The sequence below is a fragment of the Salvia miltiorrhiza genome, chromosome 4 (genome assembly GCF_028751815.1).
Source record: "Salvia miltiorrhiza cultivar Shanhuang (shh) chromosome 4, IMPLAD_Smil_shh, whole genome shotgun sequence".
In the NCBI taxonomy this organism is placed as follows: Eukaryota; Viridiplantae; Streptophyta; class Magnoliopsida; order Lamiales; family Lamiaceae; genus Salvia; species Salvia miltiorrhiza.
Window position 1 is genome coordinate 5,209,676 of NC_080390.1, and position 18,944 is coordinate 5,228,619.

The window sequence follows — 18,944 nt, forward strand, 5'->3', positions numbered from 1 at the left end:
TATGTGCAGAATAGGGAAATGATACAGATCAGAGGAATCGACCTCATCAGCGGGACGAATATGACAGAAGAAGTATACCCATCAGAGAAACCATCCTCACCAGAGGAGTCAAGCTGATCAGAAGAATCATTCTTACCAGAGGAATTTCACCCACCAGAGAAATCACTCTTCGTCAGAGAAGTCTACGTCGCCAGAGAAGTCATCTTCGTCAGAGAAATCATCTCCGTTGACAGAGTCACCAGAAATGCGGGAAACCTCCCGCGTAAAGACGAAATTCCTGATATGCCCTTCGATCACGCCAAATACATGCGCTAGCACCGATTTTACTGTTTTACCCTTCCACATACTCTATAAATAGAGCATGAACTCGTGTCTTATATTTACGTTATCTCATACTTTTGAATACAACAGCTACTTTCTCTCTCGTGCAAGGTTTCCGATCATTTTACTTCATCTTCTTCAGTCAATCGCACTAGGTATAGCTTGTGATTTCATTTTATAGTTTAGATGTTGGTTTCGTGAAATACCAGCAGCCGGATTAATCTACGTGGCATAGAATTCCGATAGACAACACGGTGTCGTTTTGCCTCACGTTTATTTGATTTTATTACTATCAAAACGTCATCGTTTTTGGTCTTTTCAGAATTTACATCCCTAATCTTATAACTAGAGTTCCGTTGGATTGAACCTCACCATCACCGGAGCTTTCTCAAAGGAAGAGGAGGACGTCGGCGTGCGTCCGACGGACCTCAGAAACAACAAGCATCGCCGGATTTGAGAGGAAGGCAACAACGGGTTCGATTTCATAAATGATAGAAAGGCTCCATTCCCCTCTTCTCCAATTGATTGTGAGAGAGAGGCGACTTGAGAGAGAGGGAGAAGAAGCCACAACGGTGGCGGCGGCGACCCCTAAATTGGAAGAATTAGGGTTTACCCCTCTGCCTTGAGCCGTTGAGCGTGGGTATTCGGAGAGGTCGTTGGGTAAGGATGTGGCGCCGACATTCGTCGGAGAAGAAGCCACAACGGTGGCGTCGGCGACCCCCTAAATTGGAAGAATTAGGGCTTGCCCCTCTGCCTTGAGCCGTTGAGCGTCGGTTCGGAGAGGTCGTTGGGCAAGGATGTGGTGCCGACAGCAGTCGACGGCTGCCGGATTCGAGAGGCGAGCGCAAGCAGCGGATCTCGCGAGAAAGGGGAAAGTGGGTCGTGCGTATTTAAGAAATTAACAGTGTGAGTTGAGACTCAACAGGGGATCTGGAATTGAGAAGAGAGATTGATGGGTGGCAGTACAGCCTCGCCGACCCTCAGCAGCGGCGCCGCTGCCAGAATTTCAAGGGAGGTGGTGGAGCTTTTGAAATTTTACCGCGCCTGTGAAACTGCGTCGTTTTGTGCAATGCAAAACGACGTCGTATCACTACACGTCATTAAAAAAAATAATAATAACAAGTAGTTGCCATGTAGATGATAATCAACCTTGTCAGCAAATAAAATGCCACATAGATTAAGTTATGTTGCCGAAAAACTTCGCCGGATGCAAATCGTGACTGGAGGATTAGTTGTGATATACTGAGGCACATTTTCTGAAAACGATGCAAAATGCGAAAACCAAAATAGTTATAGGATTTAGAGGCCATTAACCCTTAATTTTTTCTCATTTTGCATATTTGTTTGTTTTTCGGCCAAACTTTGGCCAACGTCGTTTCCATTCAATTATACAATACGACGTTAATTTTATTTTTTCACACGATCATATTTATTCTACACAAGTATATATAAGCGAGCATATTTTTACCATGTCATCGGGGTGAAAAATAGATAAATATATAAAATGAGAACAAATTAATAATTGAGTAATTTTGATAAAGATTTTAAATTTCATATGCAAAATGAGAATTTGTTGAAAGTTCAGTAATTTATATGCAATCAACCCCATTTTTTTTAAGGGATATAATCATAAATATTAAAGGCATCATATTCATCTTCAATCTTACGTGGCACCTTCTCCATTCTTTAACTATCTCAAATTTTCTATCTCACATTGAAAATATATTAAATTTCAATAATTCATGAACTAAATAAAAAGCTCAATCTTCATTTCTACATTAGTCATTCATTTTCCCGCATGAATCTTCTACTATTAAACTCCATTGTGAGAAAAATTATACTCCCTCCGTCCCACGAATCTTGACACATTTGATTTCGGCACGGGAATTAAGGAGTTGTAGATTAATGTTTTAAATGTGTAGGTAATAAAGTATAAAAGTGATAAATTATGAGAAAGAAAGTGATAAAATAGGAGAGAGAGGGTAATAAAGTGATAAAGTAGGAGAGAAATTGTGATAAAGTAAGAGAGAGAATATAATAATTGTTCTATATTTAAAAACGTGTCAAGATTTGTGAAACGGCCCAAAAAGGAATACATGTCAAGATTCGTGGGACGGAGGGAATACTTATAAAATGTATTTCCAATAAATAAATTCTCATATTGAATTTAAGTATTAAACTTCACAATTTAGAATCTAAAAATGATTATTAAACATCATCATTTAAAATCTAAATAAAATGATGCTTTCTTCTTTTTAGAATTATAAGAGGTATCTATTATGTAATCAAATAAGCAACTCACACGCAGATAGGACCTCTACATGATAAACATGCATTTTTTACCTCATGGTGTGTCATTTTTTATGTTTAGTTATGAGGATTTTGTGTGTTTGTTGATTTATTTGAGCTTATATTGGTTTTTGGTCAAGAACTTGTCACTTGCTTGTGTTTGAACGTATTTTTCAGAAATAAAGAAGCATAATTTGGAAGATTTGGCTGAAATAGAAGTTGTAGTTCGTCTCGATAGGAGTTCATGAGCGCAAACGGTTCGTAAATCGGAGTTCGGACGAGGAAGAACGACCCAAAACAAAATCACTGCGCAAGGCCGCGCGAGGCGCGCGACCCAGCCGCGCGACGAAGACAGACCCCTGCTGGACAGCGCGCGCGGGCTCGGCGCGCGGGCGCGCGACCCGGCCGCGCGAGACGCCGTTTTTCCGCCCAAAATTCGTTTTTTTAGTGATTTTGGGTATTTTTGAGAGCTACAAGACCTAGGGCATATAAATACTCCCCAAGAACTTATTCTCTGAACCTTTTATCATCTTTTATCATATTTTACTTTTCCTGAGAGCTGAGAGAGACGCTTTTATCATCTTTTATCATATTTTACTTTTCCTGAGAGCTGAGAGAGACGGAGAACGGAGCGAGAGCAAGAACTGAAGATTCTCAATTCTACTACGGTTTTTCTTGTGGATGTTTATTTGATTTATTGAGAATTATATTCTAGTTCATATGTCTATGTGTGGCTAAAATCCCTTTTTCCCAGGGTTTAGGGAGTAGACATGATTTAAATTTCTAACTCTTTGATTCAATTAATTGAGATTGTTTTTCCTTTTTATGTTCTTGTTATAATTGTTTGCTTTATTGATTGGCCACCAATTTAGCATAATCATAGGTTTTAATTTGAGATCGGGAGATGATAATTATTACCTGAACTAAGAACATAGAACACATTTATTTTAATTCTAAAGGGAATTGATAAATGTGAGGGCGTTAATCCTAGGAACTTTTAGGAGTTACATGTTAGAAGTGCGATCCGGGGACGCTAGCCTTGCATGTAATCAACGGTTTGTATGCCACGGGAGTGGGTATGAACTAGCTTAGAGATTGCCTTAGGAATCGTCTTATTAATTGAATTGAACATGTTAGTTAGGAGAATCTGTTGAAACCTTTGCCTTGGAAAATCTTCTCTTATATGTTTCTCTGTTTCACAGCTTGATTTATTTTCTTTCCAGTGTTTATTTATTTATTTAGTTTTTAAAACCAAAACTCTTAATTTCGTTTGTCCAGATAGAGTAGGATAATTTAGGATAGGAATTGGTAAATTCAGTCTCTGTGGAATACGACCTTACTTGCTACTGTACACAATTGCACCCGTACACTTGCGGCGTGTTAATAAAATAGCGAACACTACACCACATAAAGGTGAGAAAACTACCCACACAAAAATGAAAATACTACACCGCACGTAGACGGAATTGAACCCAAAACCTTTCACAAATGAGAGTCTTTGGGTGCCTCAGTTTTGTCACTTGAGACAGGCCTCATTGGCTAAATAAAAGGATACTTAACATCAATAAAATAAAATAAAATAAAATAAAATAAAAGGACCCTTAAATGTATTTGAAATAAATAGATTCTTCAATTAATTTTGGTAATATAAAACAAATAAAATTATATTTAGATGTATTTGAAATAAATAAGTTTTTCAATTTGATTTGGTAATAGAACAATAATTTAAAATAAATCATTATTTCCAAACTTCACCATGAAAAACTTAAATAATAGATACATGTATGATGCATTTAAAATAAATAGGTCCCTACATTGAATTTGTATTAAACCTCAATGATTCATAGCATAAATAAATTGGATATTAAATTTCACCATTTGAAAACATAATAAAATAATAAAAAAATTGGTATGTATTTTAAATAAATAACTTTCTTCACTCTATCTATTAATTATATAAAATAAAACATATTGAATTCACCACATTCATCCTCAATCCGATGCAACATTTTATTCATTCTTCATTCTTCATTCTTCATTCTTCATTCTTAGCTATCTTAGATCATCTATCCTACATTAAAAACATATCAAACTTTAACAAATTATAACATAAATAAAAAGGTCATTCCTACATTAGTCATTCATTATTCTCATATTAATACTCTATTAAACTTTATCACGAGAAAAATTGAATTACTATACAATATAAATTTTGTATCTACTTAGGGCCTGTTTGATATGGGTTTATAGGTAGGATAAATTAAATTAATACAGGTTAGTGTGATATTTGATATCATGTTCTATTAGGGTGCGTTTGATATTGGCTAATACACTGTATTAGCTAATTTAGTACAGATCAATCTAGTGTTTGATATTATTTAGTAATAATGCGGATGACCCGATTTAATCCCACGACCCAGTATTATTAATCCAGATTTCTTAGGATTAATAATACCACCTCCCCCTTAGGATTAACTTAAATCAGGATATTCTGTATTTAGCCATGATAGCAAACACCAACTCGGTATTAATAATCTGTCATTATCCACTGCTAAATATCCTGGTTACAAATTATCCTACATAATCCTTTACTGAAAATCAAACGAGCCCTTAATGTGGTCAACTCCTACTTAATCCTACTTCTACATGTTATTTTGTGGGAATAACTCATACTAATAATCCGGCCTCCCCCCTCGGATAACTTTAATACTGCGAAGTTGGATAAAAATTCTGCTACCCTTCCTCACGCATATCGATGCAAATGCCCAAGTAATGGTGGACACACATGATATTTTTAAAATTATATGAGGATAGTTTTGGTATTAGATAATATAATCCAACATAATCCTATGGATATCAAACACAATATAGAATTAAGTAGCCATGATATCAAACACCCATGAAATAATATGAATCCACACTAATCCACACTAATTTCTCAAGATAATTTTAATCCTAATCAATCCTAAACTGCAAATCAAACGGCCCCTTAATGAGTTAAAACTGTATGTTTGTCAAATAACTATAACTCTCATTAATTTATTAATACATCTAGAACATAAAATGTGTGAAAATAAATTGAATTATTATAAACTATAAATTTAATAACTAAAAATAGCATAGTTAAAAACATAATAAAAAAAGCAATTACAAAAAATAGTAATGGTTAAATTACGTCACGATGAATTTTATGTTTTTTTTAAAAAAAAAATTATTCATAAAAAATCTTTGGACCCACGTCAAACTGTTAGTTGATATTTCTATTTAAAATTTTCATCATTTTTAATTATTTGTTATTTATATATATTATAATTAGTATTTATATCGTATTGTTCGAATTTTGGTTGAGACATATAATTAACTAAGGTGATGATTTCGGCGATCGAAAAAAAATTGGGGGACGAAATTGCAATAATTAGAAATGTGATGATTTAATTTGTCACACTTCAAAATCATGTTCACATTGCAAATTCGAAATATTCCATGATTTTATTTGCCAAAACCCATAACAACAACAACAACAACAATAATAATAATAATAATTTATAAATTGTAAAACAAATAATTTCAAAGTCAATCTCATTTTGAGCAAATAACACTAATACATCAATATAACAAAATTAATAGTCGTTAGTTAATATAGTAATTTTTGGGCTCTTAAAAATCAAATTGTATATTATTAAAAGGTCATATATAAATAGCCTAAAATTAATTAAAATCATGAAAATCCGAATAATATAAAAGAAAAATATAACAACAAATATGTTTATATAAATAAATAAATAAATAAATAATTCGTACTCATAATTAAATAAATCTATATAATATTTTAAATTCTAATTTTAAATATATAACTAATATTTTCTTTATAAATTCATATTAAAATTAATATAAATTTCTTTCCCCTTAATTGCATTAAAAACTACTATTATAATTTTAAAATATTTAAATTTAAAATAAAATTACAATTAAACAACCATATAAAGTTTTTTAAAAGAGAAAAATGACATTTACTTATTTTTCCACCAAACAAAAACAAAATGAAAAAAAAAAGTACGATGTTTAGCATTTGAGATAAATGAAAGCGAACAAAAATTAATTTTAACATTTTAAATGATAATAATTTATTTATTTTAAATTTATTTTTTATAATCTTTATATCGAATTAAATATTTTTCTTGTAGTCTTTAATTTAATATTTATATTAAATATTTTTTTTATAAATTAAAGTTAACAATTTATTTTTTTAAATTAAAAAATAAATTAAAGAAAAAAAGTGAGAACGGCAAAAGATCTGATTTTTACAGTAGTAGTACTATATAGATTCGAGTCAGTAAACGTAAGAAAGTAGACGTCACGCAGGAGTTGATTTGGGCATTGGGCAATGGCTGCATCCAAGTCTTGGTGGGAGTAGATGAGTCGCTCCGCATATATATAGCCATACCCATACTACTGATTTTCCATCTTGCTCTTAAAACAATGGGAAATTGGAACCGGAGATATATGCCCAGAAGGAGGAAGCCTAGGCACTACGACTATGACTATGAAGATCCACCTCCATCTCCCCCAACACCCTATTCTTCTGGTTCGTTAATCGTTGTTTCTCATCCCATAATTTTATTTTTTTGAATTGGGAATTCAAAGCAATTGCAATTGTGTATCTGCTTTTTTATTAAATTGGTATGCCTAGTCTACACATGTGAAGGCTTTTGGATTTAGGCAAAGAATTAGATTGCTAGTTCTTTCGTTATCCGAATTAGTATTCTAGCAAGAATTGAAGTTGGAAGAGATATCCAGTTTTGGTTGGGGGGTTTTGTCAAGGTTGAGCGTTGCGTGTTTCCTGCTTTGTGTTCCTTCTATTGTCAAGGTTAAGAGTTGAATAAAGGGCTTAGCTGAGGAATGAGTGTGAGTTGTAGTTATTTCATCTGAGAGTTACAATTTACCCCCCGCACACACCTTATTTTCATTTGTTTTCTACTGGAGTTTCACTGAGTTGTTAGTGGGAGGTAATGAATAAAGATGTGGCATTAGAAATTTACAAGTAATTTAAAGTGTTGTTACAAGAGTGCAACGTGCATTACCAGTGCCTCATGTTTTGGGTAACGGGAGAGTGACATTCATGCTCATGCATGCCCTTTTGAAAAGCAGGTGTCTTATGTAGTTCCCAAAATAGCCATATTTGAAGAATCAGATATCAAATATCCATGTATTTAGATAGATCTGCAAATGTGGCTTCTTGTTGCTTAACATGATACCAAAATTAAATTGTAGTTTTGGCATTGATTTTATCTCGCTGAGCACTTCAAGAATCACCTGGCATGATGTGCAAGTTTTCAGACTAGATACTCGATAAAGTTATTATGCTGTTGACCTTGTTCATAAGCCAAGATAGCCTGAATATCTGGACGTCTAAGGTCTTTGGATTTACTTGAATTCAGCAAAAACATCTGCACTTCACAGCATAGATTTGCTATTTCTTGCTACTTGCTCAAAAGACATGCCATCTTTAAAAATTTCATCACATAAGCATATGTGAGCACTAGACTGCTAGTGCTAAACCATTTACCTTCACATGTTTCTCTGCAGTTCACTTTTTTCTAGTTCTTGTCAAGTAACAAGGTCTGAACAAATATTTTTTATCTGCCAAGTCTTGTTCTATAGTTCGAGATACCATTTCTAATCTAAGATTTTTTAAGTGATGGGAATGGATATTGAATTGATAATAGTAGCATCTTAATCTTGGGAGTGTCACTTTTCCATTAACAAGTCTGAATCTTTTTGTAAATATTCTGATGTCTTGATTATACTTTTTGAAGGACTTGCTAACAATAGGGTGCCGTCATGGGAAATAGACTATTGCCATTCTTGTAAAGTCCCCTGGAATAAGGTGTTGGCATCCAAAAAGTATATATACAGTTATCCTAGTGTGCTGAATTGGGATGGTTCTGCTGGTAAAGAAGCATTGGAGAAAGCAAAACAACGATTCTGGGCCAAGATCAATGGCCTTCTCTGTGATGACCCTTTGCCAGACCCAGACATGTACATTGGTGAGATTGATTGGAACCCACATATAGATCATGAGCTGATGGAAGATCTAGATCTCCAAGTTTTTAATCAAGATGAAGCAGAGAAGATAGAACAGCTGGGTACCATTAATGAAGAGTTTGATAACAACCAATACACTAGTGATAACCCATGGGAAAGAGATCAGGTGCTAGGTACTGGAAATTTAAAAGAAGAGAATGGTTGGGGTAGGTGGGATGATACATTACAGAGAAATGATGACCCATGGGAGCAAAGTTGCCGGAAACTTGCTGGTTCTTCGAAGGATAATGCTTGGGGGAGTAAAAATGAGCCTTGGGATTGGCCCAAGGGGCTTGACAATACTAGGTCATCTTCCTTTGTTGATCATGGATGTGGCAAGTCTTGGAATTGTAATGAGAAAACTGTGGCCATAAGAGAGGATGGACGGGGACGTGGATGGGGACAGGGGCAAAGAGAAAATAATTCTTGGGGTTGGGGTCCGGGGAATAACAATGCTACAGGAGTGACATCATTTGAAAATAACAATTCTATGGGCTCAAAAGAGAGAGATTGGAGGGACAACAGGAATGTGTCTTGGGGCATGCGGGATGCAGAATACCAAGATAATGAAGCCAAGCATTGGGATCCAAATTTTAGGCGGGGTGGACGGTTCTCTAGGGGCGGTGGCCGAAAGAGAGAAAGTTCTGTACAACACACGTCAAAATATAAGAGCTCCAGATATCTTGGTGACTCCTATGGATATGGTCATCAGATGTGAAGATTTCAGGAACTTGGTTAACTTTATGTTGTAAAGTTCTTAAAAAGTGTAATTGCTTCGAGGAAGTTACGTTTTCAGCGCAACTTTTTGCCAATAGTGCAGATCTATTATTAATTTTACTAGGAAAATACTTTAGCGATTTTGGTGAGCAACCATTGGTTTGGTTGTTTTTTGAGGTTTTGGAGGATGCAAACATTTATTAAGGATCCGCAGATTATATATACAACCTGTCTAAGGGATGGACCTTTTGTTAAAAGCCAGTCTGGTAGAGAAGGTGAGATTGAATTTATTCTTCTATTTTGTCTTTGGAGTTTATTTTGGTATCCCGCGCTATTACATGCTATGTGTTAATGCTGATGTATTCTTTCCACCTCCCCCCTTCTCCTGAAACTGATGGATGTTGTCGCATGTGAACTAATTTCGTCTGAGAGTATGTGCTTTGAGTGAACATGAAGTAGGGATTTGTATCGCCAACCTTCACTTGGTGGGGAAATGGCTTAGTTTGTTTGTGGAGGTGGTAGTGTTGTTATTTAGATAACGTGGTGTGTGTGTTTTTGTGATCCACAATCCATAAAAAACGACTTGGCTGACTGGATTTGTTGGACATAGATTTTCTTGTGCTCATGAATATATCCATTCCTATGACTTTGAGCGAAAGGCATGCATAATCTTGATCAGGAGCTAGGAGAAGGAAAATAGCCAAACAAATGCATTTCAGAGCTTTATTCCTCATATGTCATGCTTAAGCACATATCTGAACTGAAAGTAATATTTATTTACTTAGATCTAGATCTACAATACTCAGTAAGTAGATTTATGATTAGAGAAACCCTCAAGTGGTGGTGTGGCCTACCTGCAACACTCTTCTCTCTTCCTTTCAGTACTTTCACCTCCAGTGCCCGATTCATTTTCTATGTATTTCTCTGCATTCAATATGTGTCGAGTTGTGCATTTATGTACTCTCAGCAAAGATATGGCGTTTTGTAAGAGATTAGATGCCAAGTCATGTGATAGTTTCAAATAAATGTTGTAGGATGTAGGATTATGACCTTGTTGTATCTGACTTTCTGTAGCAGGGAATTAGCTGTGACGGTCAACAGGCTGTAGCAGTATCACCTCTAGCTGCGCGCTGGTCTTTTTGAGATTTGTAAAATATGGACTTCCGAAGATTTTGATGCTTATGATAGACCGACATATGATTTGGTCGAGGACGAGCAGTATCTTAGACGCCTAGTAAGTTTGCTGTCGGGTCCTTAAGAAACTTGTGCTATTTTGCATACTGGGAAAATAGAATGTAAGAATCATCTTATAGAAAGAGAAACAGATTTTTTGTTTCAAGTGACTGACTTGAAATCCAATCAGTGAAGAGAGACTTAATTGTACTTTTCCTATTGGTATTGTTTTTGTGATCTCATTAGATTGTCTAAATATTTGATTGTGAATAGTGTTTGTACAAGTGAGCAAGTTGTTGCAGCACAAGAAAGCTGGTATATATTAAAATAAAGCAGATCAAAGGGAGCTCCAAAAATCTGATTCATGTAAAATGCAATTGTACTACACTATACAACAACAAAAAAAAAGGAAATGTGGTGATGAATAATGCACTTCATTTCTATACATCAGTCGACGTCTGAAGCATGAAATTAGTGAGAGCCCAAAAACACCTTTCCCGGCCTCGTCTCGTCTCTCCCCTTCTTTCTGTCTACGATACAATATACACCTCCGCTTGGGTAAATGATCGGGAATAGCCACAGATCCAAACACAACCTCCCCAACTGAAATGCTTGCTCAAATCTTTCCCTACTCGTACGCCTCACACCAACGAGGACAATCTGCATCCTCCTCATCTTACAGAAAGAAAAAAGCAGCAATCGTGCAGGAGAGATCATGTTTCAATCTGGGCATCTTCATCAATTAATGGGGGAGATAATGGTGGGACAGCTAATTCATCGGAAGAGATGTCTAGGGCTTTTCTAGCTGCTGACTGAGAGGCTCTATCCCTGCCTATCTTTCTTGAATCGAGCAATATGGATGCGGAAGCCCTGGAGGAATTACTGCTCTCGATGGATGCTAAGAATTTGTCCTTTGATAGTGATCCTTGAGCATTAGCAATGATGGATCTGAAGATGCCAGACTCTCTCAATCCTTGGATGATCGTCTGAAATGAGCAAACAACAACCAAGTTAGATTTGCTAATAATGTAGTCTTGTCGACAAGTCCTCTGCACCATGTTGAAAGGTTTACCATGGGAGCATAGATGCGCGTTAAGATTCCTTTTCTCAACAATTTCAAATTTAGAGCCCTATCAGTCCACACAACATGCTCGCGGTACCTGTTGCAGAATTAAGATATAATGGATGTTTCAAGAGAGAGAAATATAAGCATTCTATCAGAACCAATTCGTTCCACAATACTACAAAAGCTATTGGTGTTTTGTCAGAAGAAATACTGTTAAAATGAACCCAAAGTGAATCAATGCTGAATCCAACCAATCGGTTTGCTTCAAGTAATATATAAATATAATAGGAACAACATAGGTATGCTTAAGAAAATTCATATTACCAGTTTAGCATCTCCTCCTCAGTTGCTGTTGAAGCAATTATAAAAGCCTGTAAAGAATGGGCAGTGTTTCATCAAAATTAAATTAGACATAAAAATGTAGGAAATTAATTTTCAAATTTATTAGCTTATGACTGAGTTATAGGGAGTCAAAATTATTTGTAGGGCCATAATTGAGTTGAAATCCACAACATCTGGGTTTATACCAGACCATAACTTTATTATATCCTTGAAAAAAACTTCTATTTAAACAATGGTAGCAAGGATCTATGCGATTCTATATAAAATCACTTTTTTCGCGATGGTTGTAAGGGCGTTCACTTCCAAGCAAGAACATCATTGCAGAGAAAATTCATGTAAGATATTACAGCAACTGTTTTTTCACTTTTTAATGTTTTCTTAATTGGATGTTCTCAGAATACTGCAAGATATATATTATGGTTAAGTCCCCAAAAATAGTAGCAACAAAGTTTATCCTAATGTTGTATCCTTGGACTAAAACAGATACAGATGCATGTAAGTGTAAGGGAACTCACAGATCTATCAAATTCCAGCATAAAACATCGCTTCACATCATCCTTTGTAGGCTTACAACCGCACCGATCCCGTCTAGAAGTCAAGTCAGAGAACTTGGAATATGTATAATGTAAGACAGCAGCCTCTTCCAATTTGATCTCACTGTCAACCATTGAGAACAATTATATGCTACGAGCCAGCAAAAATAATAGATGTGTGGTTCTTCACACCACAAGAATGACAAAATAGGCAGTGCAGAATGGATCATATGTAAAAACAGGCACACATGAGTAAGAGGTTTGCTTTATAAAGTCAGAGCTAAGCAGGAAAATATACTTGGGAGTTTTCATGTAGTTGTGCCATCTGTGTGCACCATTAGGGCGAAGATGATCTTGTATTCTAGCTGCAGACTTCCCATTCCCATAGGTCAAAAAGTAATTTGGGTTGCCTCGGGTTGATTCCTTATACATGCCAAAGTAAGTGTCTTTTGTAAGATGGTCATAGTTTTTCTTGAACATTGACACCTGAGTGACAGATGACAAAAGTAAGTAAGATGGCCAGTTTCAACAAATTTTTCTGAATGGGGAAAAAAGAAGAAATATTTTGAAGTACAACAGAGTGATGAATTTAGGATCCATGTATAGTCCCACAAGAAAACAGACAGCATAACTTTATACAATAATAATTATTATAGCCTTGGCTGAATTCTAGTTCCACAGTAGCAAGTCAAAAGATAAAAACTTAAATTTCATAGGTGAACAATGATCACATTTACATGATTACCTCTGTGAAAGGTTCCTTGACATCATCCCGTTCAATGCTGCTCTCCTGAAAAGGACATATTATGGTAAATATGAGGAAGAGCGAAGAGCACTGTTATCGATACTGTCCTGTCTTATTTAATATGGTTAGCACAACATAGAACACATGTGACATATGTTGTGTCTCAGGAATAGGTCATGCACAGAAAACAAACGCTTACATAGTTGGGAAAGACAACCATGTCAACATTCTTAGGAACCTCACTCAACAACTGTCTCAAAGAATATTCCCGAGCACCAGCTGGATGTATCAATTCATCAGTATCCAGATGAAGTATCCAGTCCATGCCAGCATCCTGAAAGCACAATATGCAAAAAATTAACTAATTCTTCAATGGGAAAAATATTGAACTTCTTCTGAATTTGACGTGATCAATACCCTTGCCATAACTATTGCCATTTCCATGTTCAGGGATTGCTTCACAAAAAGCTCATAGTTGCAAGGCTTGTAAAAGAAACTTGACAACCAAGTTTCATTCCAGATCCGGCTGGAGCAGCAAGTAAAAAAAAGGATCATAATTATATATAAAGCCAAATGTAAGACATGAGAAAAAGTTCTGAGAGAAAGTGAAGCGTTAGCTGCTAAATAATATCTTACCAAATCATTAGTTTACTATATCTTACGCTCTTAGCTATGTCTATTTGCCCATAATGTAAAGTATTGCTAACAAACAAAGAAACCAGACAAGAAATATGCAAAGTAGAGATGATGAACAACTAAATCAGACAAGGGATATAAAAATAGATATGACAAACAAGAAACAAGAAATGTGTAAGCAATCACAAAGCTGAAGTGATTTACCTCCTAGCTTGTTGCTCCTCTAGCTCTTTGGTTCTGTATATCACTTTCACATCCTGCAAGAGCATAAAAAGACCACAATTATTGATTGCAACTTGCAAGATAGGAAGTTGAAAGAAAACGTAATCCATGCAATATGTTTATGATGCAAGATAGATAGTGCAATTTCAGGCAGAGAATCAGTATAGTAAATCCGTCCTGCAGATGTTTTATGTAGTCCTTAATGTAGTGGTTATTCAAGATGGACCGGTTAAAAACAAGATGAGAGAACGGTTTTGGGGGAAAAACATTTAACTGTGCTATGGTTGGGGCAAAATGCAGCATATTGTTCTCCCAAAGATACACTATGTGTTTCTCTTACATTTTATACTATAGGCTCTCCGACCCTCTCTCATTACACTTAAAGACTTCCCTCACATATGCTAGCATGTGGCACCAATCAAAGTCTTCCTTATATGGCTAGTGCTAGGCACCCAAATCTCTACAATCCGAGAGCTTTGGAGCCCAAAAAATAGATAAGTTCTAGAACAACATAGTGAAAGAGAGGTTCGTTAACTTAATAAACTGATTTCAATAAAATGTACATAAAAAATATCAGCGGTTTTTATTACCATGAAAAATATCCCAAATGTACATTTTTTTTGTCAAATTGTACATTCTGAGGGATCAAACAGAGGTGGTTACAGAGCTTGTCAAGCATTTGTATGCTGGTTAAGTATAACTATGGATCAATAAGTGGTTTTTTGTCCACCTTTTGTTCAAACATACGAACAAAAAGACTGAACAATGATCAAATAACAGGGCCCAAAATGAATCAGGATACCACATTTATATTTAGTGCTTCCTTCACAAGGTGTTTTGAGACAATAATACATACTATCAAGCAATAGAATCAGCAGTCCTTTCACCCAAAGAGACGATTGCTAAAATGACCAGACCATTTCAGATTGCTAGTTTAATAAATGAAAAAGGAAAAGGAATGATATGTGGTTTAGCATATTGAGCAGAACAAAGAACGCAGGATCCAAAGAAACCAGAGACTCGAACACAAACTCACCGCAATGGACTCAAGAACTTTGGACACTTTAGGAGATGCAGCCTTCCCTTCAACAAAAAGGAAAAAAGTCGAAACGCCAATAACTTTATGATAGAACATCCATGGCAAAATCTGCTCCAATCCAGCAGATGTACTAGTTGTAACACATATCTGCATATAAAAATCATGAACAGATAAGCAAATAATTTCAAACATTAAACACACTAAGATCTGATAGAAAAATTGCACAACATGAATCAATTATAGAGAGTCAAGAATTTAGGTTAACTACATCTACACTAAATTCTATTTTGAGATAATTCCCAACTCTAAATCTAACCACATAACATTAATGCAGTTTCATAACGAACAATCCTATAACTTAACATATAATGCCACATTAAAACTGAAGACAATCTACAAGAAAAAATGTGACTATTGCTTTCACGATTAAACAAACACTTCCAGAGTCCAAACTCTTGCATTGCCACTTCAGTTAAACAAAATTAACATCTAACTCAACTAGTTAAAATGGCGTTATAAAACCTAGAAAACTCATGTAAAACTGTAAATTACAAGAAACTCAAAAACTAGCCCCAAAACTCTCAAATCAAATATGAGTTCCGTCATCACAAGGAAAGGAAAAAAAAAAAAGAACCCATTAACAACGAAGCGAAATCGAAAAACCCCAGAAGCAGATCAACCCAAAAAAGAATCCCGAAATCGGAAAAAGAAAAACCTTGGGCTTAAGATCGGCGTGAAAGTTGAACTTCCAGTCCCTGTAGGGAAACGAGGCTGTAGAGGAGTGGCCGAAGAGCGTGGTGCAATCGGAAGAATGGGAGGATGAGTGACCGACGGTGGCGAGAGGGGACGAATCCATGCCGGGAAACTTGTGAGATTCGTCGGGCGACCATCGGGAGATGGGATCATCGATGCCGCCGCCGCGCCATTGGAGGAGGAAGGCGAAGATGGCGAGGGAGAGGGGGAGGAGGGTGAGGAGGAGGAGGAGTTTGGCGGTGAAGGAGTGGTGGGTGGCGGCGGAGGACGGTGGTTGCGGCCGGAGACCCGCCATTGTGAGACAAGGCTGGGCCAGAGATTAAACTTTTCTTAGTGGAGTCTTGATTTTCTTTTCATTTAAAACAAACCAAATTTCTTCATTATTTTATTAATTCTTGTAACTGCTGTTATAAATATTTGTAATTAGATTGTGCTAGATATTGGGCACATTGGATTTTATGAGTATTTCGCAAATTAGATTATACAGATAATAATTTTGGTTGGATTTTCAAAATTCGCACTCATGAATTGGGGGAAAGTGGAAGAATAGGATGAGCCAAATATGTGTTGTCCGAAGGTACCTACCATACATTTTTCATCATAATCTTATGAAATACTCCGTATATAATTGATCACACTCGAGACAAATTTAGGATGAATTGTAATTTTAGACTGCAACATAAATAGAAGTAGTTTGTTTTGACTAGTTTTCTATACCATTCTTCTGTGTTACTTAAGTGAAGAATCAAGATCTTGTTGACTTAAGGGAACCTAAATCTTTGAAGTGTATATATAATTTTTTATGCTAATTTTAATTTATTTTTTTATATCAATTTTTATGTTTATATATATATATATATATGTGTGTGTGTGTGTGTGTGTAATTTAATAATACAATTAAGGAGAAATAACCTATATTGATTAATTTTAGAATTTTTTAATTATAAAAATCATAAAAAATAAATTTAGAATGAATTAGTTGTGGTAATTTAAAGTTTTAAAATATTTTTTTCTCCTTCATCTATATTCTTTTTAATATATATTTTTTTAAAAATCTCTCTTTAATTACATGTTTACTTTTCTTTTCTACTATATTAATTTTAATTATTTTTCTATATATTTATTTATTTATGTGTTTTTAAAGGAAAAATAAGTATATACTATGTTTGGTGTTTTACATATTTTTTTAGTTATAATAGTGTAGAATGTAATAAAAGTAAAGGAAGATATTTTGGTTCATTTTATAACTCATTTTAAAATAAAAGTTAGGTTAATTTTAATTTTAGGGTTAATTGCATATAATATCACGAACTTTGCTCGAAATTCATTTTCCCCACGATCTTTAAAAATTTCGTTTTTTATTTTGACATTTGTTCAAATTTTCCACGATTTTTTCCCCTCAAATAGGAATTCCAATCTCCCGCCCGGCCGCCCCCCACTCCAGTCGCCGTTCTCCTCGACCGCCCACCGCGACCGTCGCACAGTCGCCGTTCTCCTCGACCGCCCACCGCAGTCGCCGTTCTTCTTCGTCTTCTTCTTCTTCTTCTTCTTCTTCTTCTTTTCATAAAGATTTCGATTTCCATGTAAATGTGGTTAGAGAGGATTTGTTAGAGAATTTAAAGGGATGAATGAAACATAATTTTTGGTAAATGTTTCTCCATTTATGATGTAGATGAAGTCTCTGTATTATATGAATTCATAGATTCATTTTCCGATTTCAAGTGAGAAAATTGTTTGTCCTCTGTTGGTGTGATAGGTAGAAGAATTTTTCAATTTCTTGCTGCGTATTTCATATTCGTCTTGGTCGGGTAATTTAGGGTACCCGAATACCCGACTCGGGTACCCGAGTCGGGTATTAGGGTACCCGATTTCAAAATCGGGTTCGGGATCGGGTAGGTGTTTTGGTTGATTTTCGGGTTCGGGTACCCGATTTTTTCGGGTAGGGTACCCGAACCCGACCCGATTCCCACCCCTAAATTTTAGGGTTAATTGCATATAATATCACGAACTTTGCTCGAAATTCATTTTCCCCACGATCTTTAAAAATTTCGTTTTTTATTTTGACATTTGTTCAAATTTTCCACGATTTTTTCCCCTCAAATAGGAATTGACGTGGCGCTGATGTGGCTCGCCGACACACGTCATTCCGGTAAATGAAACACTGCGTTCGATTGGGTTAATGGCATAATTTCATATAATATCACGAACTTTGTCCGGAATTCATTTTTCCTAATAGAAAGTTCTGCAAACTCCTATGTTGCAAACTCAATCTACCACAACTTTCAATATTAACCAAAAATTTGCAGATTCAAAGTGATGGTAGTAGCTCAAAAAGAAAATAGCAGAAGATGATTCTCTTTGACCAAAACACCAATGCACATAATTTCAATCTGCAAACTCCTATGTTGCAATCAATAACAATTTTTTGTCATTTTCCTTGAGCTCAATGAATTATTCAACCTCCACTCCAAACAAAACCCAACAAAACGAAAGCACTAAAAAGAAGAGACGAACTAAAAATTTACAGCAACAAACTGAAATTTACAGCAACAAGCAATAGTAGTCTCACCTGGAAGCCATGGCAGGAATCGGCCAATTTGATTAAAAGAACTCAAATATGCCAATTTGATTAAAAACATCTGCCAGCACCAGCTAGCAATCAACAGAAGATGTGGGCGAAGCACCGGCCCTAGCAGTCAACGCACTGGCCTGTTTGGAAGACTAGAAACAGAAACAATGAGCGCCAGCAATCAGCGAGCAATCGCGCCACTGATTTGGAATCGGCGAGCAATTTGAAGAGGAACCCTCCGACAAAGGTGGTGGGAAGGAAAGGAAGCATTTTTTTCTAGCGCCAAAAGCAATTGATTTCCTTTTGCCTGAAAAAATGAGAAATTAAAAGAAATTAGGGTTTTTATTATTATTATATGTGTAATTTAAAATTTATATATATTCTACGCCAGTGTTATGTGTAAAATTAAATCCATGCCACTGCTATGTCATTTTTCCAGTCATCAGAAGAGAAAA

At 35.6% G+C, this 18,944-nt stretch overlaps 2 protein-coding genes across 3 annotated transcripts; one reads left to right on the top strand and one right to left on the bottom strand.

The window, feature by feature from the left end:
• Window positions 1-6,944: 6,944 nt before the first annotated feature.
• Window positions 6,945-10,854, top strand: LOC131022367 (uncharacterized). 2 transcript variants are annotated; one of them, XM_057951819.1, is made up of 3 exons: window positions 6,945-7,195; window positions 8,427-9,686; window positions 10,486-10,854. In XM_057951819.1, the coding sequence occupies exons 1-2, from the start codon at window positions 7,090-7,092 to the stop codon at window positions 9,410-9,412; spliced, it is 1,092 nt and encodes a 363-aa protein (XP_057807802.1). In that variant the 5' UTR covers window positions 6,945-7,089; the 3' UTR covers window positions 9,413-9,686; window positions 10,486-10,854. The 2 variants fall into 2 exon arrangements, with proteins under 2 accessions (XP_057807802.1, XP_057807801.1); XM_057951818.1 differs by having other exon boundaries at window positions 10,489-10,854.
• Window positions 10,855-10,880: 26 nt separating this feature from the next.
• Window positions 10,881-16,508, bottom strand: LOC131022364 (glycosyltransferase-like KOBITO 1). Its single transcript, XM_057951815.1, has 11 exons — window positions 15,883-16,508; window positions 15,165-15,314; window positions 14,111-14,163; window positions 13,688-13,796; window positions 13,470-13,604; window positions 13,271-13,315; window positions 12,824-13,011; window positions 12,508-12,649; window positions 11,975-12,021; window positions 11,657-11,744; window positions 10,881-11,570 (listed from the first exon to the last, which is right to left on the bottom strand). Exons 1-11 carry the CDS (start codon window positions 16,213-16,215, stop codon window positions 11,298-11,300), a joined length of 1,563 nt encoding a protein of 520 aa, XP_057807798.1. The 5' UTR covers window positions 16,216-16,508; the 3' UTR covers window positions 10,881-11,297.
• Window positions 16,509-18,944: the final 2,436 nt, after the last annotated feature.